The sequence below is a fragment of the Myotis daubentonii genome, chromosome 9 (genome assembly GCF_963259705.1).
Source record: "Myotis daubentonii chromosome 9, mMyoDau2.1, whole genome shotgun sequence".
Taxonomy (NCBI): Eukaryota; Metazoa; Chordata; class Mammalia; order Chiroptera; family Vespertilionidae; genus Myotis; species Myotis daubentonii.
In genome coordinates this window covers 80,766,050-80,786,573 of record NC_081848.1, presented here as the reverse complement: position 1 = coordinate 80,786,573, position 20,524 = coordinate 80,766,050, and the positions used below count along the sequence as shown (strand labels likewise).

At 53.2% G+C, this 20,524-nt stretch overlaps 3 protein-coding genes across 7 annotated transcripts in view; 2 read left to right on the top strand and 1 right to left on the bottom strand.

The window, feature by feature from the left end:
* Positions 1-649: 649 nt before the first annotated feature.
* Positions 650-2,592, top strand: CCDC85B (coiled-coil domain containing 85B). The gene has a single exon (XM_059710052.1). The coding sequence runs from the start codon at positions 1,742-1,744 to the stop codon at positions 2,348-2,350; it is 609 nt and encodes a 202-aa protein (XP_059566035.1). The 5' UTR covers positions 650-1,741; the 3' UTR covers positions 2,351-2,592.
* Positions 2,593-3,213: 621 nt separating this feature from the next.
* Positions 3,214-9,846, bottom strand: FOSL1 (FOS like 1, AP-1 transcription factor subunit). Of its 5 annotated transcripts, XM_059710048.1 has the most exons (5): positions 9,526-9,831; positions 8,769-8,896; positions 7,038-7,235; positions 4,635-4,742; positions 3,214-4,265 (listed from the first exon to the last, which is right to left on the bottom strand). In XM_059710048.1, the coding sequence occupies exons 3-5, from the start codon at positions 7,176-7,178 to the stop codon at positions 3,855-3,857; spliced, it is 660 nt and encodes a 219-aa protein (XP_059566031.1). In that variant the 5' UTR covers positions 7,179-7,235; positions 8,769-8,896; positions 9,526-9,831; the 3' UTR covers positions 3,214-3,854. The 5 variants fall into 5 exon arrangements, with proteins under 5 accessions (XP_059566031.1, XP_059566030.1, XP_059566032.1 ...); XM_059710047.1 differs by lacking the exon at positions 8,769-8,896; XM_059710049.1 differs by lacking the exons at positions 8,769-8,896; positions 9,526-9,831 and adding an exon at positions 7,847-8,750.
* DRAP1 (DR1 associated protein 1) overlaps positions 8,921-20,524 on the top strand; it is a 26,188-nt gene continuing 14,584 nt past the window's right edge. The window contains exon 1 of the mRNA XM_059710038.1: positions 8,921-9,247. Coding sequence (XP_059566021.1) covers positions 9,218-9,247 — 30 coding nt within the window. The 5' untranslated portion in view covers positions 8,921-9,217. The remainder of the gene's footprint in view (positions 9,248-20,524) is intronic.

The window sequence follows — 20,524 nt, the reverse complement described above, 5'->3', positions numbered from 1 at the left end:
GTTTTAGGACAATGCTCTAACCAACTGAGCCACCGGCCAGGGCTACACCCCTCCCATCCCCCTGCCTGGCCACTAACTAATGACCTTTTACTCTGCAGCTTAGAGCTCTGGCTGGAAGTCCACATCAGGAGGGCAGCCTATCTATGAGTCGTTCCAAACTCTCTCCCCACAGCCCCCCCCGCCCCTCCCCCCCCCCAGCTAGATAGGCCTGTCAGTCTCCCCTGTGTTTATCTCCTATGTTCCTATTTGTGACAGCTCCAACATCCACCATATCAGAAACCTGGGCTTTCTCTCAGACTCCTCTCCACATTCAGTTTGCTGATTTGCCTCCTAAATATTTCTATTATCTCTTTTGTTCTCTCCGCCCTCACTGGCACGGCCCCAGCCCAGTCCTTCTGCAAAATTCTCCTTGCCCATTGACACAGTGTTCTTACTAATCTCCCTGCCTACATCCCCTCCCCATCGTCCATCTCACACAGAGCAGCCTGGACAATCGTTTTTGTTTGCTTTTTTTTAAAATATATTTTATTGATTTTTTTACAGAGAGAAAGGGAGAGGGATAAAGAGTTAGAAACATCGATGAGAGAGAAACATCAATTCAGCTGCCTCCTGCACACCCCCTACTGTGGATGTGCCCCCAACCAAGGTATATGCCCTTGACTAGAATCGAACCTGGGACCCTTCAGTCCGCAGGCCGACGCGCTATCCACTGAGCCAAACCAGTTAGGGCTAGAACAATCGTTTTTAAATAGATATTTTAAAATGTTACTCCCCTGATTAAAATCCTTACTGGCCTGTGAAAATGTGCCAGCCTAGTAGTGAAAGTCCTTAGGATCTGGCTTCCGACCACCTTTGTTTCCTCCCTGTCTCCCTCTCTTAGCACTTTCTCCACGCACCTGCCTTTAAAAAAGAAATCGAGCTACTCTCACTGTTCCTAAAGCAGCTAGGTCCTTGCAGGCCCCAGCATCGTTCACCATGTTATTTCCTCTCTCATTACTTGACAAAGCCCTATGCATTTTTCCGGGACCTTCAGATATGGTCTCTTTCGGGAAACCTTTTCCCGGGTGGGGGGCGTCCCTCAGACTGTATCCCTCCTCCATTTGCTTCTTGTTTAAACAACTTGTCTCCCCTGCCAGATTAAGGCTTCTTTAAAGACTCTTGATCAAGTTTATTCTGCATGGGTTTTACACACAATTAAGACTTACTGAACAAAAGAATCCCTTGTATGTGTCCCCCACCCCCTCTCCCCCGGCACCCCACCCCTGGGAAGGATGGAAAGATCGTCCCTGCTCTGTGGGGTGCGGGGGCAATTCCAGGGCAGTCTTGGTTCTCGGAAGGAGCCCAGAGGCCTAGGCTCGCACCTGAGGCAGTTTGGAACTGGGACGCACGAAGCGCCTAGTTTCGGGTTGACAGGAGCGGGTGCAGGGACCCAGTGTCCCCGACGGTCAGGGACGCCTCGGTCGGGAGTGGGCGGGCCGGGAAGGGGGGGCTCTCGGAGCTCAGGCCCCGCCCCTCTCCAGGGAGGCGACTCCGGATTGGCTGTCCTTCCTTAACGTCAGGCGATCCGCCCCGGCGCGCGCCCTGCCGCGTGCCCACCCCCGTGCGGCGGCTGCAGCCTACGCTAGCCTGCCACAGCCCGCTGCCGGCGACGCCGGGTCCTGAGCCCCAGTCGCGCGGGGCTCGACGTGGGGCACCTGGACCGCGGCGGCGGGCGGGCGATGCTCCAGAAACCTGAGCAGCCATGGAGGCCGAGGCAGGCGGCCTGGAGGAGCTGACCGACGAGGAGATGGCGGCTCTGGGCAAGGAGGAGCTGGTGCGGCGCCTGCGGCGGGAGGAGGCGGCGCGCTTGGCGGCTCTGGTGCAGCGCGGCCGCCTCATGCAGGAGGTGAATCGACAGCTGCAGGGTCACCTAGGCGAGATCCGCGAGCTCAAGCAGCTCAACCGGCGCCTACAGGCCGAGAACCGCGAGCTGCGCGACCTCTGCTGCTTTCTGGACTCGGAGCGCCAGCGCGGGCGGCGCGCCGCGCGCCAGTGGCAGCTCTTCGGGACCCAAGCATCCCGGGCGGTGCGCGAGGACCTGGGCGGTTGTTGGCAGAAGCTGGCCGAGCTTGAGGGCCGCCAGGAAGAGCTACTGCGGGAGAATCTAGCGCTTAAGGAGCTCTGCCTGGCGCTGGGCGAGGAGTGGGGCCCCCGCGGCGGCCCTGGTGGCGCGGGGGGCTCAGGCGCTGGTCCGACACCGGAGCTCGCCTTGCCCCCCTGCGGACCCCGGGACCTGGGCGATGGAAGCTCCAGCACCGGCAGCGTGGGCAGCCCTGATCAGTTGCCCCTGGCTTGCTCCCCAGATGACTGAGGGCATCGCTTCCTTCGCGCCAACGCCCGCCCAGATGGCTCCCCAAGCGCCTGGATTGCGATGGACCTCGGAACCTGGAAGCCGCCCGGCTGCACGCGAAGGGCCGCTGGCATGGACTTAGACATCCTGGCACTGAGGAGCGCCCTTCGCTCTCGCTGGCTGGGCAACAGGGGGACTGGCGGCTGGAGCGGAGGGACTTGCAGGGGGCTGGGTGGGGGCTAATAAACTGGGACGGAAGCAGAGTCCATGGCAGCGTCTGTTTGGGACTCGCCGGGGTTAGGACAAGGGCGGGGACGCTGAGAGGGGGTATGGTTCCTATCCGGAGGGGCTGCAGAACTAAGGGGTCTGATATCCCCTCATTACCTCAAGTCAGGAGCGGTGTGAGACCGTGGAAAGCCGCTGGCTACCACTCCCCACCCCCTACGCGTCCTCCGACAAGCTCCGGGACCAGCCGTGATCCGGCCGCTGAAGTGGCTCCAGCTCCCTTCCCGGCTCCTTCCTGCCCAAGACAATGGGGCAGGAAGCAGGTGTTGGGGGCCTAGAACCCACTCAGCCGCCTCCTCTCTGGCTGGAAGGGCATAACAGCGCCCTCCTGTGGTACACCCAGGAGCAAGGTGGGCCTCCACCCCGAGGAGGATGGTAATCCTCTTGGCTTGCATCCCACAGCACTCTTTTTCTCAATCCTGGAGATGAGGCAGAGCAGCTGTAGCTTCATTTGTCAGATAAGACACAATGGAGGTCCAGAAATCTCAAATAATTTGTCCAAGGTCATGCAGTGAGTCTGTGGAGCTGAGACCTGAGCCAAATGTTTTGAGGATCCAAATGGTTTCCCTTTAGCCTCTGAATCCAATGAAACCAGGCCAGAGCTTCAAGCCTTTTATTCCATTTTGGCAGGTTTGTATAAAAATACTCTCTTTAGGAAAATAAATAGCAGCTGCCCTTGCAGTGGAGGCTTAGATTCCCTGGAGCTAAAGTCTTCTCAGAGCCAGGGGCTGCAGCTCAGCTCATCACAGAAGTCTCTAGCACTCTTGAACTGTGCCATTTCTGGAGGGGATGGCAGAATGCCCTGGTTCAATCACCGGGTGCTGCTGGCAGTGGGGCTGGGTGAGTTAGTGTTCTAGGCTGGTATCATATCACCTTCTGTCCAGGGGTATGGTTGGGTGGATCACAGGAAGAGGGTAATGAAGACTTAGGGAAGGCCTGGAGCGGGTTAGGGCTCCAGAAAACCTCTAGAGGTCTATAAAGTCCTTTGGGGCTGCCAGGAGTTCTCTTGCACAAATGGGAAATAGTTTGTCTCTGATTTAATGCAAATGGTGCTAGAGAGGCGAGCTCTAGAGAAACTGAGCAGCTTTGGTGGCCCCAAGCTGGCTCTGCCAGGAAGCCAAATAGGCTCAGTCTCATCTGGAGGGATGGAGAACCTGCTGGGGTTGAGCATGGGATATAGCCCAGGCCAGCTGGACCAATGGATGGGGAGATATTGGCCAGGGAGGATAACCAGAGTGCCTCATAAGGCCAAGAGGGTGGGGGAGCCTAGGGGATCAGAGGATGGGTCCCCACTGCTGCTGCTGCTCCTGCGATGGGCTGAGGCACAGGGCTCAGGCGTACTGGGGTAGGTGAAAACCAGACTGGGTGTGAAAGGAGTCAGAGAGGGTGTGGTCATGAGCGTGGGGGTGTGCAATGCTTCGGGTTCAAGCACAGGCCCTGGGGAGAGGGAGATACAAGGCACAGGGCGGGAGGGGGCTGCTGGGCTGCTGGCACCGCCTGGGCCACCAGTGTCGCTCTCCTTGGCTCCTTCCGGGATTTTGCAGATGGGGCGGTGGGCTTCGAGCACCAGCTCCAGCCGCTCCTTCTGCTTCTGCAGCTCCTCAATCTCTCGCTGCAGTCCTGATTTCTCGTCCTCTAGCTTGTCGGTCTCCTGTAGGGAGAAGGTCAGGAGAGGAGTCAGGAAGATGAGGGCCGAATACCGCTTCGCCTTCCGTGGTGGTGGCGGTGATTTGGAAATTGGAGGTAGGGTGAGGAGTCCTCAGCAAGTCTGGACTACAATTCCCATGAGCCCTTGGGAGAAAAATGTGCCGGACTCCAATCAGGTCCCCGGGGCATCTTAGGAGACTGTCTGCCTGAGCTTCAGCTCGGCTGTGCAGTGCTCAGTACTTTTCCCTGGTCCTTTTCTCCGAAGGCCTGTCTCTCCAGCGCCCCCTGGGCCCTACAGGCTCACAGGAGGCGAGGCCCTCCGAAGGTTTGGTGGGCCGGGGCCTGGGCGCCCTCCGCACCGGCCGATGCTCACCGCCTGCAGGAAGTCGGTCAGTTCCTTCCTCCGGTTCCTGCACTTTGCCGCGGCCAGCTTGTTCCGCTCGCGCCTCACCCGACGGCGCTCCTCCTCCTCTGGGCTGATCTGGGGAATAGAGGAAACAGTGAGGTGGATCCCGAGCCACTGGCTGCCTGGCAATCGCCTAGTCACTGGGTGGCCCAGTGGTAGGATCCTGGTGGAGGGCATGGCAGCGTGGGGGCGCCCTTCTCCTGCACTTTAAGGACCACCGCGCCCAGCCCGGTTCCTGGAACTCACGCTTTAGTAAACTTGGAATAGTTAAATTTCCCCCCCCTGCACCCAGCTTTTGCCTCCTACGATTACCTTCTCAGAATGCCCTCCTCTGCCCTTCTACAAATCTTAATCCTCTTCAAGTCCCAGGTTCAACTAAGATGCCTCTGCCTTGCCCCCTAGCCGGTTCGGCTCTGTGGCTAGAGCTTCGCCCGCGGATTGAAGGGCCCCGGGCATGTACCTGGGTTGCAGGCTCCATCCCCGGCCCTGGCGGGGGAATGTGCAGGAGGCAACCAATGGATATGTCTCTCACAGAGATGTTTCTTTCTCTCTCTGTCTCTCCACCTCCCTTCCACTCTCTCTAAAAATCAATGGGAAAATATCCTCGGTTGAGGATTAACAACAACAAAATAAAAGATGCATCTGCCTCCAAGAAGCTGCCTCTCATTTCCCAGCCAGAAGTGGCCTTTGCTCCTTAGAGCTGGTGGGAACCCGCCACTCTTTTTCGAAGGACCCCTATTCTTTACAGTCTCTTGATAGCCAAGTCTCCTTTTCTCCATAGGCTGTAAGCACGAGGAGGGGCCAATGAATGCTGCTAAGCAGTTAATTTTTTAAAATATATTTTTATTGATTTCAGAGAGGAAGGGGGAGGGAGAGAGAGAGAAAATCAATGATGATTGAGAATCATTGATTGGCTGCCTCCCCCCACTGCGGATCGAGCCCCAAATCGAGCATGTGCCCTTGACCAGAATCAAACCCAGGACCCTTCAGTCCGCAGGCCGACGCTCTATCCACAGAGCGACACCAGTTAGGGCTTGCTAAGCAATTATTTATTGGGAATCTACTGTGTGCCAGCAAAGTGCTTTTCTTAGATTCTTAACACAACTTTCCATGTAAGGAACTGAAGCCCAGGGACGGTGAATAACTTGTTTATGCCCCTAGAGCAGAAATTAAAATGCACTCTATTCTATGTTGAATGAGAGGCCAGCTGATGAAAAGCATCTCCCCGCAAAAGGAACCCACTTATAGCTCATAGCCCCAGTCAAAGAGAAGAAAAAATAAAAAAGACAAAAAAGAAAAAAAAAAAAGAAAAAGAAAAATAGCCCCAGTCTAAGAGTACCCAGGATCAAATCACCCTCAGGACAGGGCTGAAGGAAGAAAGTCCAGAAGCCTGCCTCTGGGGGACCAGCCATTCTGTTTCCGGGAAAGCCTCCCAATAGCACATCTTTCCTAGGATCCCAAGCTCCCTCCCCATTCTCTACCCTGCCTGGCAGAGCAGTCTGTTTAATGTGCAAACCTCACCCACTACAGTCTCTTATACTAAAATGCTCCAGGGAAAGGAAAGTGGCACCACTCCCTTAAAGACTCTATCTCTTTATTATTTTTTCTCTCTCTATTTTGGTAAGGACTTTATTAGTGTGTGGGTAGGAAAAATTGGGGAAGCAAAAATTCCCAGCTCACTCTTCTTCAAACCTTCTCTTAGATCTGGGTGAGACAGTGTGGCGTGGTGGTTAGGATCTCACTTTAGAATTGGACAGACCTGTCTCATTACTCACTACTTGTGTGATCTTGGGCAAGTGACTTTATCTTTCTGTGCCTCCATTTCCTGGGCTCTAATACGGGGAAAACCAGAGTACATTTGCCGGATGGTTTTGGGGAGGTTTTAAATGAGATAGGGAAACTGAGATTCAGAGAGTAGCTAAAGGGAACTGTCTCCTGTTCTCTCCCCAGCTATATAGACATAGACAGCATAAGCCCACCCTCCCCACACATGTCAGCAGGTGGATACCCTTTACTGTCCACGTACCTTTCCACATGGACCTTACAAGTTCTCCCTCCACCTCCATTCTTGCTCCTGCCATCCCCTCTACCTGGAATGTCCTTTCCTTCAACTATATCTATGCAAATCCTACCCATTTTTCTAGACTAACATGCCTCTACCTCCAGGAAGCATTCCCTGATCCAAAGGTGACCTCTTTGCCTCCTGGGTCTTCCTAGAGTCTCCTCTCAATAGTTACTATTGACTATAAGTCCACCTTGGCCAATAGTCGCTAGTGGTGCTACCTTCTCCCCGCTTCTAAGCCTGTGTTCTCCTTTTGGGCAAGAGCTATCCTCCTGTGGGAATCAGACCAGTGCAGAGCCTCTGCTTACCTGTTCAGAGGGCCGGCGACGCACCCCTGGAGGTGGCCCCAGGGCCCGGATGACTCCTGGCCGGGGCGGTGGGTAGCTGTACTGAGGATAGGCCAGAGGTCTGGGGTAGCTGCTGGGTCCCAGGAAGTGAGGCTGAACCATCCACTGCAGCTCCTGGCTGCCACTCACAGCATTGATGCTTGGCACCAGGTGGAACTTCTGAGGGACAAGAAATGGAAGGCCAGGGGTAAGGTCTGTGTGAATTGGGGGCTTCCCGCGGATAAAAGCCACACTGCTACCCACCCCAGTTAAAGGGACTTCTTCTGAGCTGTGTGACTTTTGGCAAGTCACATAACCTCTCTGAACTTCCACTTCCCCATCAGAGCTAATACTTGTAAAGTGTGAATTCCAGGCCCTGTCCCAACCACTTTATAAATACTGACTCATATAATTTGCACAACAGTATCTTCTTTTTCAGACAGGAAAACAGTTGTCCTCAGACACACAGCCAGTAAGTGGGAGGTAGGATTTGGGCCCTAGCAGCTAGACTCTTCAAAGAGGATAATTATAGCCCCTAACTCTGAGGGTAGCTGTGAGAATCAGGTGAGAGAATGTGTGTGACAGAGCCCGGTGAAGGCTGTGGAAGTCAAGAGCCACTGCACTCGGTCCAGGCTGTGCAGTTATTATTATTATAATTTTTAGGTAAAGGGCCTTGGAGCTTGGGAGTGAGGAAGCTGATGGTAATGGGCCTGGGGAGGTTTGGGAGAGGGAGGGGGAAGGGAAAGGTGTGGCACGCTCCCAGGAGGGAGAGTGCCCAGGCTGTCCAGTACCCTTTAGTAGCTTTGAGTTCAGTTTAATTGGTGACTTTAAAAAAAGTGGTGCCCTGGATGGTCTCCTTAATGGTTAGAGCACCAGCCTGCAGACCGAAGGGTCTCCATTCGATTCCGGACAAAGGCATGTACCTGGGTTGCGGGTTCCCGAGCCCCCCGCCGTAGGGGCACCCCTGTGTGGGAGCCAGCCAATCGATGTGTCTCTCTCACATTGATGTTTCTCTCTCTCTCTCCCTCCTCCTTCCCTTCTACTCTCTTAGACATCAATGGAAAAAATGTCCTCAGGTGAGAATTTAAAAAATAATAGTAATTGGGAGGTGGAGGCGGGTTAAAAGAGGTCAGTGGGGCGGGATGGAGGAGAAGGGGGGAATATGTAATACTTTCAACAGTAAAGATTTAAAAAATAAAAGAATTGGTGGCTGGGTTTTAAAATCATTGGGGTCTTAGATTCTGTGAAATTCGGTAAATGATTTGAAAACTGCCCAGCCGGATGCCTGGCTGTACTGCATGCGCTCCAGGAATTACCTGCCACTATTCTCTTACAGCCAGAAATGGGAGGAATGGGTTGAGATGGGGTTCAGTGTTCGGGAAAACTGGGTTCAAGCTCTGGGGCTGGGCTCTGGGTGTGGGCGCCCAGTCCTCCGGGAAGAGCCGGCTCAAGCCCAGGCAAGTCCATACAGCGGTGTCCCTGGCCCCGCTCTGGGGGCCCAGTGACCCCAGTTCCGGGATCCAGGGAGCGCTGGCGGCATCTCCCGCTCGCTCTCGAGGTTGTCGGGGCCCCGGACGCTCTGGGCCAGGAAGGGAGGGGCGCCCCGGGTGAGTCAGCCACGGTGACTCGGCCGCCGTGACTCGGCGGAACGGACGCCGCTCCTTCCCTCCCCTGGCGACACGTGCTCCCAGCCCCTCGACAGGAAATAGGCACCTGCAGCCTCGCGGGTCCCCCCAGCCGCCAGCGGGCGCCGTTCGGTGCCGATCGTCGGGGGTGCGGGAGTTGCCCGCTGCACGACCCCGCGCACGGTCCGGCACCTCCCGGTCTGGACTGGCCCCCGCCTGTGAAGGAAGGGGTCACCAACCGGTCTCCGGGAGCCCGCCCGGCCGCACTGCGCCGAGGAGGGAGAGGGGCTTGGAGACGGGTTAGAGCGGGACAGACAAACGGACAGACACGCAGACGCTCACAGACGGGGCCGAGGATTCCGGGTCGGTCGGTAGGGAAATGCTGATGGGCCCCTCCTCCCTCCGGTGTGGGGACGTCTGGGTCGCAGTCGGGACTCGGGAGCCCACCCCGGGAACGTAGTCCCGGATGAATCAGACCCGTCTGGGCTGGGACAACGCAGGTGCCCGCCCCCCTCGGAGCTCAGATGGGACAAAGCCATGAGCGGCGGACAGGAGGGAATAAAAAAGGTAAGGGCAGGAGGAAAGAAAGACGGAGGGACAGACAGACAGCAGGCAGCGAGGGGAAAGGGGATGAGAGAGAAAGAGGGAGAGAGAGGTTGTCAGAATTCTGTTATGCCCCTGGGTTGTGGGGAAACCTGCCCCTGGACGGCGGGGAGTGGGCAGGACCCGCCACGGCCCCCGAGCGCGGTCCCTGCTCCCGCTCCCGCCCCAGTCCCGGCGGGCGCGTGCCGAGCGGACCGCCGCGTCCCGGGCGCTGTCCTCCCGCGACCCGGGCTCCCGCTCACCTGCTGGCCGGTCGCGGGGGGCTGCGCCGGGCCGCCGTACGCACCGCCGGGCCCGGAGCTCGGGCCGGGCTCCCCGAAGTCTCGGAACATGCCCTGGGCTGGCTGCTCAGTGGGTCAGCGTCGGCAGCTCGGGTTCTGAGTCACCCGCTCCTCGCGGTCTTTTCTTTTTATGAATGAAAAGTTCTCGGGCTGAACCACTTCAACGAGGGGGTGGGGCGTTGCGCGGGTCACCTCGGGCTCCGCCTCTCCCGACGCGCCACCTCTGGCCTGTCCGCCCCGACTGCCTGCCACGGCCCCGCTGCCGCCTTTTCGAGGGGTTCGTGCGGGAAGGCCAGGACTTGGCGTCCCCCAGCCGGAGCGGGCCCGCCCCCCTCTGACGTAGCAGCCCAAACATGGAGCAATTTCCTCGCGGCGCCCGCCCAGGTGCAGCCGAGGATTCCCCTCCGCGTGATGAAAGCACCTGCGGCCCCGCCCGCCGAGGCCGCGCCCCATTCCCGGCCTGCGCCCCCGGCCGGCTCACCGCCAGGTCGGGCTTCGGTTTCTATATGTGTGAAATGGGACGAAATGCTCACATAGCTACCCTACTGCGCGTGGGAGCTGGAATAAAGAGTGTGAAAGGGGTTGGAAACTATCAAGTAGATTATAAATGTCGCTGATTATCATCATTATTACTTATTATTATTAAACTGGGCGCTTATTTCATGCCAGGAACCGTACTACTACCGACCAAGGTTTCACGTCGTGGCATGGAGCCTTTCCGCTCATTGTTTTAAGGTTCAAGTATAAAAAAAGTGACTAAATGAATGACGAACCATAGATACAAAAATGGTGGTTATTTTAAATGCTTACATTGAACAAGTTAATATTTTGAACTACCCACAAATCCAATGCAAAATAATCATGCTACTCACCGGAAATTTCAGGAGCTATAACAAGTTTTAATTCAGAGCCCCGATAGGCAGTGGGAACCTGCCGTGGGACTCAGGGGTCCCCTGGCCTGAAAACACCATCTTCTTTAAATACTGTCTGTGCTCTTCCCAGGGCTGCGTGGTCAACAGCCTTGTTTGGAGATTGTGTCAAAGGTCTCTGTGACTGCCCGGCCGAACGGCTCGGTTGATTGGAGTTTTGTCCCATTCACCAAAAGGTGGCAGTTTTGATTCTCAGTCAGGGGACGTACCCAGGTTTTGAGTTTGATCCCCAATTGGGGCAGATACGGAAAGCAACCAATTGATGTTTCTCTCTATCTCTTTCCCTTCTCTTCTAAAATCAATTTTTAAAAAGTGAGAGCTCAGCTGGCGTGGCTCAGTGGTTGAACGTTGACCTATGAACCAGGAGGTCACAGTTTGATTCCCCATCAGGGCACATGCCCTGGTTGTGGGCTCAATCCCCAGTGGATCCCCAGTGTGGGCATGCAGGAGGCAGCCAATCAATGATTCTCTCTCATCGATGTTTCTATCCCTCTCTCCCTCTCCCTCTCTCGGAAAGCAATAACAAAAAGAGCTAAAATTTAAAAAAAGAGAGACGTATGTGTCTATCATTAAACAACAACAACAAAAAAACCCACACATAAAAACGGTCTGTGTCAATGAGGCCAGGGTTAAATGTCAACAACCAAGGGTCAACAACCCTGGGAGGTAGGCACCATCATCATCCCCATTTTTCAGACAGGGAAACTGAGCCTGGGAGTTGTTAAAATGAAGCACCTAAGATCAATGAGCGAGTGGCTGAGGCAGGCTGACATATCAGAGCGGTGGGAGCTCCAAGCCCAGCCCAGGCAAGATTTTTCAAAGCTCTCACAGACATTTTCTCACACATGCAGAATGTCGGGCTGCGAGGACCACCCCAAGCTTCTCTGCTTCCTCCCATTCTACTCAGGAAACATATCCAGAGAAGAGTAAGGAGCTGCCAGTGTCACAGCTACAGAAAGAGAGCTGGGCTCCCGCTTTCCACGGGGGCCTCCTCCATGTGATCAGCTCCAGCTCTGTCCTCAGGGGCGGAAGATTTCAGGGGTGGGGGGTCCTAGGTGGTCTTCCTTGGGGACAGAGGGCCGAGCAGGGTCTGTGGGTACACACAGGACTTAGAACTAGAAGGCCAGCTTGGCCCGGGGCTTCCTGTCCTACAGCTACCATTTTCTGTCTCTATGACCTTCCCTCGGAGTCCCAGTCCCTGTGGGAAGAACTGAGCCTCCTGCTGACCTCATAGGGCTGCTGTGGGATCAAATGAGATCACAAATGCGAAAGTGCTCTGTAAGCTGTAAATTGCTGCTACTCAGAAGGTGGTTACCAGCCTGGTGCCGCTCCCTTGCCCTTGTTCTACTCAATGCGTATCTTTCTGTAAAAAGAAAAGATACCAACAACAGTTTACAATGAATGATATAGGTAGATGTGTGTGTGTGTGTGTGTGTGTGTGTGTGTGTGTGTGTGAGAGAGAGAGAGAGAGAGAGAGAGAGAGAGAGAGTGATTTTTGAGGCAGTGTGACCCATGGAAAAGAGCACACATGCTGGAATCAGACAACTCCGGGTTCTGAGTTTGAATTCTGCTACTCACCAGCTCTGACCTTGATGAGGCACAATCTCTAAACGCCTCTGTCGCTCATCTGTAAATTGGAGACATAATCATAATTACATCTCAGGGTGGCTGGAGAATAGAAATAACATAATGCCACGTGCTTAGCACAGCATATAGTAAGAACTTGACAAATGGCAAAAATAAATACGCATGTTGATAAAAAGCCCCAGGGTTGGGAGCCCCTGGGGCTCCGATCTCACGCCAAGGCACTCACACAGCATACACACGCAAGCACACACTAACTCATGTCTGGACTCCTTGGCTGAGTCCAAGCTGGACAGGTCAGTGTGACACAGGGAGCCAAGTAGTGGCATATGCAAGGCCTGAATCAGGTCAGCCTTGCCTACATCCATCTGCCTGCTCTAGAAACACCACCCTGCCCACTCCCCAAGCAGCCTGGGCCAGTGACTGAGCAGGGCTCAGGTCTCGTGTGTGTGTGTGTGTGTGTGTGTGTGTGTGTGTGTGTGTGTGTGTGTGAGATTACATGGCTCTGAAAGTCCCTTCCTGCTCTAACCGTCGGTGGAGCCACAAGGAGGTCCTTTCAGAGGCAGCACATTCCAAGCTCCTCAGTCACTAACTCCCGCCTGTGGCTGCAGCAACGTTCCTGGCCCCTGACCTCACAGCTCCCACCCAGGGAGGCCAGGGGAGAATCCCAGGGGCTATGGGCAGAGTCTATGGGGGAGCCTGGGTGCCAGGACGTCTGAGAGACCTGGTCCTGTCTCCTGGCAGCCCTGTGAGCTGGGCTCAGTCACTTTCCCCGAGAGTCCCCATGTCGTGGAGCTGCAGAGAGGAGGAAGGAGGCACTGGAGGGGGTGCTCTGCATCCAGCTGGTTCTGTCAGGGCCCCCGGGGCCTTGGAGGTGATGTTAGTTTTTCAGTTTCCATTCACTTTTAAAATGGAAGTTTATTTATTTTTAAATTTGAGGTGAAAGCCACATAACATGCAATTAACCATTTTGAAGTGTACGCTTCAGTGGATTTTTGTGCATTCATAATGTTGTGCAACCACCACTTCTATTTAGTCTCAAAACTTTTTTTTTCAGCTTGCCAAAGCAAGGCCTCCAAAAATAGGTTGCCTCCCCCCAAAAATTGGAGTATCAAAACTTTTATTTATCATCTCAGAAAAACACCCCATACCCATTAATTAATCACTCCCAAACCCCCCTCCTCCCCATCGCCCCGTACCCATTAATTAATCACTCCCAAACCCCCCTCCTCCCCATCGCCCCGTACCCATTAATTAATCACTCCCAAACCCCCTCCTCCCCATCGCCCCGTACCCATTAATTAATCACTCCCAAACCCCCCTCCTCCCCATCGCCCCGTACCCATTAATTAATCACTCCCAAACCCCCCTCCTCCCCATCGCCCCGTACCCATTAATTAATCACTCCCAAACCCCCCTCCTCCCCATCGCCCCGTACCCATTAATTAATCACTCCCAAACCCCCCTCCTCCCCATCGCCCCGTACCCATTAATTAATCACTCCCAAACCCCCCTTCTCCCCAGGGCAGCTGGGGAGCATCAAAGACTTGGTCCCAGCCCTGGCCATCTGGAATTGAACCCTCGACCCTTCAGTCTGCGGGCAACACTCTATCCACTGAGCCAAACTGCTGTCTCTACGGCTTTGCCTATTCTGGACATTTCATATAAACGGAATCCTACAAGATGTGACCTTTTGCATTTGGTTTCTTTCACTTAGTATGGTGTTTTCCAGGTTCATCCATATTGTAGCTGGTGTCAGCATCCTTTTTATGGCTCAGTAATATTCTATTGTATGGATAACCAGTTTGTTTATTTATTCATAAGTTGATGGGCATTGGGATGTTTCTGCTTTTTGGCTTTTATGCATAATGCTCTGCATGCAAGTTTTTGTGAGGACTTATGTTTCCATTTATCTTGGGTCATATGGAAACTCTGTTTAACCTTGTGAGGAACTGGCAGGCTGTTTTACAAAGTGATCGCACCATTTTACATTCCTACCAGCGTGCAGGAGGGTTCTAATTTCTCCACATTCTTGCTAACACTGATTGTTTTCCATTTTAAAAATGAAAGACTTCCTAAAGGTGTGAAGTGGTATCTCATTGTGTCTGGTTTGCTTTTCCTTAAACCAGTCATGTTCCTTAATGATCAATGAACATCTTGTCATGTCCTTGCTGGCTATGATAAATGTCTATTTGAGTCATTTGCCCATTTTCATTGTTGTTAATCTTCACCTGAGGATATTTTTTCCATTGTGGAAGGGAGGGAGGGAGAAGGAGGGTGAGAAAGAGAGAAAAATGGATGTGAGAGGGACACATTGACTGGTTGCCTCTCATGCTCCCCAACCGGAGCTGGGGATGGAGCTTGTAACCCAGGTACATGCCCTTGACTGGAATTGAACCCTCGACCCTTCAGTCTGTGGGCAACACTCTATCCACTGAGCCAAACTGGCCAGGGTGTTTCGCCAATTTTTAATTGGATTGTTTGCTTCTGTTGTTGAATTTTATGAATTTTAAAATATATTCTGAGTACCAAATCCTTATCAGATATATGAACATTTACCCCTATATTTTCTTCTAATAGTTGCATAACTTTATTGAAGCTTAACATACAAGCGCACTCACCCAACATGTTCAGCTTAATGACTTTTTACATGTACGTAAATCTATGTAATTACCTCCCTGATCAAGACATATGACATTTCCAGAAGCTCAAGCTCCCTGTTACTCCCTCCCACACCCATACCCCACCCATAGGAAACCACTAGTCTGACTTCTATCACTGGAGATTAGTTTTGCCCATTTAAAATATATATATACTGAGCCAGAAAGGCAGGTGAAGAAATTATTTTAAAACATGATCGGCATGGCTCAGTGTCAACCTATGAACCAGGAGGTCACGAGGGCACGTACCTGCGTTTCGGGCTTGATCTCCAGTGGAGGGCATGCAGAAGGCAGTCAATCAATGTTTCTCTCTCATCATTGATATTTCTATCTCTTTCCCTTCCTCTCTGGAATCAAATTTTTTTTTTTTAAAAAGGGCCATCTTTATATTAAAAAAAAACACACAAAAAACCCCCCATTATTTTTATTTTTTACTTTGCCTTATATTTTTAAATTTGCCATTTAATTTCTTCTTCAACTGTAATCCATTTCCCTGCTTCAAGATCCAGAAGCTACAAAGGGCGTACAGTGAAAGCATCCCTCTCTGTGCCAGTGTCTTTCCTATCTTTTTGCCCAGAAGGCAGCCTCTTCTACATCCTGTTTTGCTCCCTGTTTTTGTTTTTTTTCCTTATACCTTGGAAATCCTTCCCCTAAGTACATATAGATCTTCCCCACTTACCCCCCACCAAAGAAAATCCCAATTGCTTCATTGAAATATATTTTACATTAAAAAAAATTCACTTTTAAATGTGCTGACCATGTATTTGACTTCTGTATACACCCATGTAAGCACATTCCAAGCAGATACAGAGTATTTCCACCCCCCAGAAAGTTCTCTCAAGCCTCTGCAGCCCCCAGGAAAGAACTATTCTTCCACTGGGGTAGGGGTGAGGAGCAGGCTTCCTGGTAAAGGAGTATTTGAGGTTGGGGAGACATTCCTAGGGTTGGAGTCAGTGGGCACAAAGGCAAGTGGTGGTGGAAGGGGAGACTCTCCAAGGGCATATGGTGGAATGTGTGTTGGGACCCTGAGCTGGAAGGATAGCTGAGTGAGGACTAAGCCAGAGGCCTTGAATGCCAGGCTGAGGAGCTGGGCTTGGGCAGAAGGAAAGGGGCTGGGCTACCATCGCCTCACTCCTTCCCTGGAGTTTCCTGCCCTCACCAGCCACCTCTCCAGCCCAGGGCAGCTGGGGAGCATCAAAGACTTGGTCCCAGCCCTGGCCATCTCTGATTTGTTCCTCGATCTCAGGTCAGCCTTTTCCCCTCTGGGAGCCTCAGTTTCCCCTTCTTGCAGATTGGTGGTTTACACACTGTGACCCTTCAAACCAGAGGTTTCAGTGGAGATCCACCAGGACAGGGGCAGGTGGGTGGGATCTTGGCCAGCACAGCTCTCGGAGGCAGTAGGGGACAACATGAAGTCTGGAGTTAGATGGCCTGAGTCCCAGCTCAGCCACTTCCTGGCTGTGTGATCTGGGCCATTCCTTTAACTTCTCTATGCCTCAGTTTCCTCATTTGTTATTTTTATATGCTTTTAAAAAATATTTTTATTGATTTCAGAGAGAGAAACATCAGGAATGAGAGAGAATAATTGGTCAGCTGCCTCCTGCACGCCCCCTACTGGGGACCGAGCCCACAATACCACAATACCGGCCGTGCCCTTAGACCAGAATCCAACTCCGGATCCTTCAGTATGAAGGCCAAAGCTCTATCCACTGAGCCAAACCGGCTAGGGCTCAGTTTCCTCATTTGTAAAAAGGATATGATAATGACTGTGCCTGTTTTCAGGATTGTTGTGGGAGTAAATGAGATAAGGGGTGGATGGTGCTCAGCACAGGACTGGTCAGTCAGAAGTTAGTAAATGTCTGTGAGAATTTTCTTATTTTTTGTGTCTTGTAGGCCATTTCCTCTGAATGGAAGGCATCAAGGGCTCTTCTGTCTGTGCCCAGGATGGCTCTGCCCGCTCAGCCTGACCCTCAGGTTTCTTGGAGCAGCTCCTGTTCCCTGCAGACCTGGACCTCGGGCAGTTGGGGCCTGTCACCCAGTTCTTGGGCTCTCCCTAACCTCCCAGACCTGAGGCTTTCCTCCACCCTGGGCTCCAGGGTGCCAGCTCCTGCTCTGGGCCAGGAGCGGGATGAAATACTCATCCTGGGATGAAAGGCTGCCGGGCCTGGGCTGGGCTAGTAAACCGCCCCACCCTCGCTGGGAGGACCTCTGGGCACCCGTGTAAACTGAGTCATGGGGGGCGCGGGGGTGATTCATGCAGCCTGTGAGTGGGAGCCAGATGGGACAGAATTTGCCTGCCGGGGGCCCCTGGCCATGCCTCATGGAGTCTCAGCTCCCCTCCAATACCCAGCAGGCCTCAGCAGGGCCTGGAGGCTGAACTCCGAGTGTGCATGCGTGCGCCTGTGTGTGCGTGTCTGAGAGCGTGTGTGTGTGTGTGTGTGTGTGTGTGTGTGTGTGGCATCTACGGGGAGGGGCAGACAGGAAAGGGGGTTCTGGGAGGAAAGGATTAAGTTTGGAAAGGAGTCAAAGCCCTAGAGAAGAAAATTTTGGCGGGAATGCTTCGCTGCCCTCTCCTGGCCTCTGCAGGTTCAGCCGATTCCTGGCCTCCCCCAGGAGCCAGCTTTCTCCCTGTCGCTTGGGAGGAGCTAGGACCCTGGGTCTTCTAGGGTCCCAGGGGCCAGAGCTGCTCAGGATGGGGACAGAGCTCCCTGCCACGTGGTGTGTACACGCGCTCTTGGGGGCTGTGCAGTTGGCTGGAGCATTTCTAGCCTTGACCATGGCCAAGTTACTTAACCTCTTTCTGCTGCAGTTTCCTTCTCAGTAATGGGAGAGCTGTGAGGACCAGAATGAGAACCAACTGCTTAGAGTAGTGCCTGGTGCAGAGGAGGTTTGTGTATGTATTTGCTCTTACTATCCGAGCCTCCGTTTTCTCATCTAAAAAATGGGTGAGGGCCCTTGTCCAGTCATTACTCTGGTTCCCATCTCTGGTGTTATCCCTAGGGAAGCTGCCCCTATGTCCCGCCACCCTTCCCAACTCTCCCTCTGCCTAGCCTGGGGTGTTTTCATGCCCTGTCATCAAGGAAAGATGGGCTTGATGGGTTTCTGGGCCGGGTGCCCTCAGGTTACCCCTCAGTGTATGGGGGATGCATGTCAGAGAAGTGGGGAGTTTCCCTTCTTGGATGAATCAGCTGTGTGACCCAAACCTCCGTCCCTGCCAGGGCCCCTCCCAGCAGGCAGGACTGGGGTGCAATAGCCCTGCTGGGAAAATCCCTAAAACCTTGCCAAAGCTCTGGCTGAATGAAGCTTTCTCCTGAGTCAGTGCCTAGTCCCAGCTGGGATGAGGAGTCAGACAGAGATTCTCCCCATTCCCTGGCCAGCCCCGTTTGACCCTCTTCCCTGAGACTTGGGGGTTCGCAGTGCCTGTGAGAGAAGGTGGAGGGTGTGTGTGTGTGTGGGGGGGGTTCCTCTCTCTGGCCTCAGTCATCCTTCCTGTGGTTTTATAAAAGGGAGCAGAGCCCTGGCCGGTTTGGCTCAGTGGATAGAGCGTTGGCCTGGGGACTGAAAGGTCCCAGGTTCGATTCCGGTCAAGGGCATGTACCTTAGTTGCGGGCACATACCCAGTGGGGAGTGTGTAGGAGGCAGCTGATTGATGTTTCTAACTCTCTATCCCTCTCCCTTCCTCTCTGTAAAAAATAAAATATATTTTTTTAAAAATAAATAAAATAAAAGGGAACAGAGCACAGGGGCTTGTCCAAATTCACCCAGCCTATCCCACCCTGGACTGGGCTACTTCCTTACCCCCATGTTAGAAGGGGCAGGCCAAACAGGACAGGATGCTGCCAGCTTGAGGGGGTGGGTCATGGGGAGCCCTTGGCCTGGCAGGGCAGCAATCTCCATAGTAGGCCTGGGAGATCCTTCCTGCCAAGGTCGGCTTAGTCAGTGTATTCTGTGGGCCTCAGTTTTACCAGTAGAAAATGGAAATCTTGGCCCTAACTGGTTTGGCTCAGTGGACAGAGCATCGACCTGCGGACTGAAAGGTCCTGGGTTCGATTCTGGTCAAGGGCACATGCCTGGGTTGTGGACTCAATCCCCAGCGTGGGGTGTGCAGGAGGCAGCCAATCAATGATTCACTCTCATCATTGATGTTTCTCTCTCTCTCTCCCCACTCCCTTCCTCTCTGAAATATATAATCTTGGTCTTAGCCCAGCCTCCCTTTCAGGTGGTTCTGAGGACCCAACCTGTGTGCTTTACAAATTAGAGCCAAGTCTTTGCTGGGTCTTATAGAGCGGGCTCAACAATGCATCAGGTACTCTGGAGTTGGCAGAGTACCTGCTTCATACCTTGGCTCTGCCATTTATGGCTTTGTAACCTTGAACCAATTACTGAACCTCTCTAGGCCTCAGTTTTCTCTTCTGCAAAATAGCAATAACAATAGAGACAGGGGAGGCTTAGATGAGATAATGCATGTAAACTCAGTACAGTGCCTGGTTCATGTTATGAAGAGAATGAGGAAACTGCCCAGACACAGAAGTAACTTTCATTCAATCACTCATTTATTCAATAATGTTGATTTGGCACTTGTGGGAGGCCAGGTTCCTGCGCTGGACAGAGGCCACTCTGAGAGATAAAGCGCAGCCACTGTTTTTGAGGGGCCCCAGAAACACAAAGAGCCCCAGGTTGCGGTGTGTGTGTGTGTGTGTGTGTGTGTGTGTGTGTGTTATGGGAGCCTGAAGTGCAGATGGATGGGGGAGGAGAAACCTCTGAGAAAACGAGCTTGTGGATCTGAGAAGTGGAGTCAGCCAGGAAAGCAGGCGAGGGGCAGGGCCACCAAGCAGAGGGGACAGCTTGTGAGCAAAAACAAAAGTGAGGCCAGAATGTGTGCAAGAAAACCAGAGGCAGCTCATGATTCTGGAACAAGAGGGTGAAGCAGGGAGTGGAGAGATGGGGCTAGACTCAGCAACTGGCAGGGGCTGGATCTGGGCTGTACACTCATCCATTCAGTTAACCCATTGTACACCATAAGCGTCTGTAGATGCAGGCAGAGGACCTTCCCCACAAGTGGCAGCCCTGAATAACTTTAAAATCATTTTTCGTGATAATTTTCCGCTGAAAATATTCAAGAACACCCGAATTGTGAGTAACATATTTATTTTTATAATATTCATTGCAAATTGATTTTTAAAATTAAATTCAAAATATCATGGTGCGTGGCGATGGTTTCTGTTTGGACGGTGGTAGTTAACTGGTTAATAATGTATGGAGAGGTTGTTCTAGCCAAGCACTGTGCTAGCTCTGGGGATAAGGCTGAGATTTAGACATTGCTCCTGCCTTCACTGAGCCCACATCCTGGCCATGTGGCTTAGGGGTCAGTGGGAGATAGACATTAATCAATGATTACATAAGTAACCTCTCCATCCTTGCTGCACGACAGGCATTCAGGCAGCAGGAGCAGCCGGAGGCTCAGGGCTGTGTGTGTGTGTGTGTGTGTGTGTGTGGGGAGTGCCAGTTGGCTCCAGTGGGGTGAGCACGGGCAGAAAGAGGCATCCAAGGGAAGCTCGGTGGTGGTGGTGGGGATTAGGTTGTGGCTGGCTCAGGAGTGTAGACTCCATATTACAGGCTGGGGAGCCACAGAAGGGCTTTGAGTAGGAGAGGGACACAGGTAGCTCTGCAGGAGAGCTGGCTGTGGCGGGACAGAGGGAGAAGTAGGAGGGGGCAGGGCAGAGGCAAGTTGCAATGGTTTGGGAGGAATGGGCTAAAGCAGGACCATGAGGGTGGAAAAGGGATGAG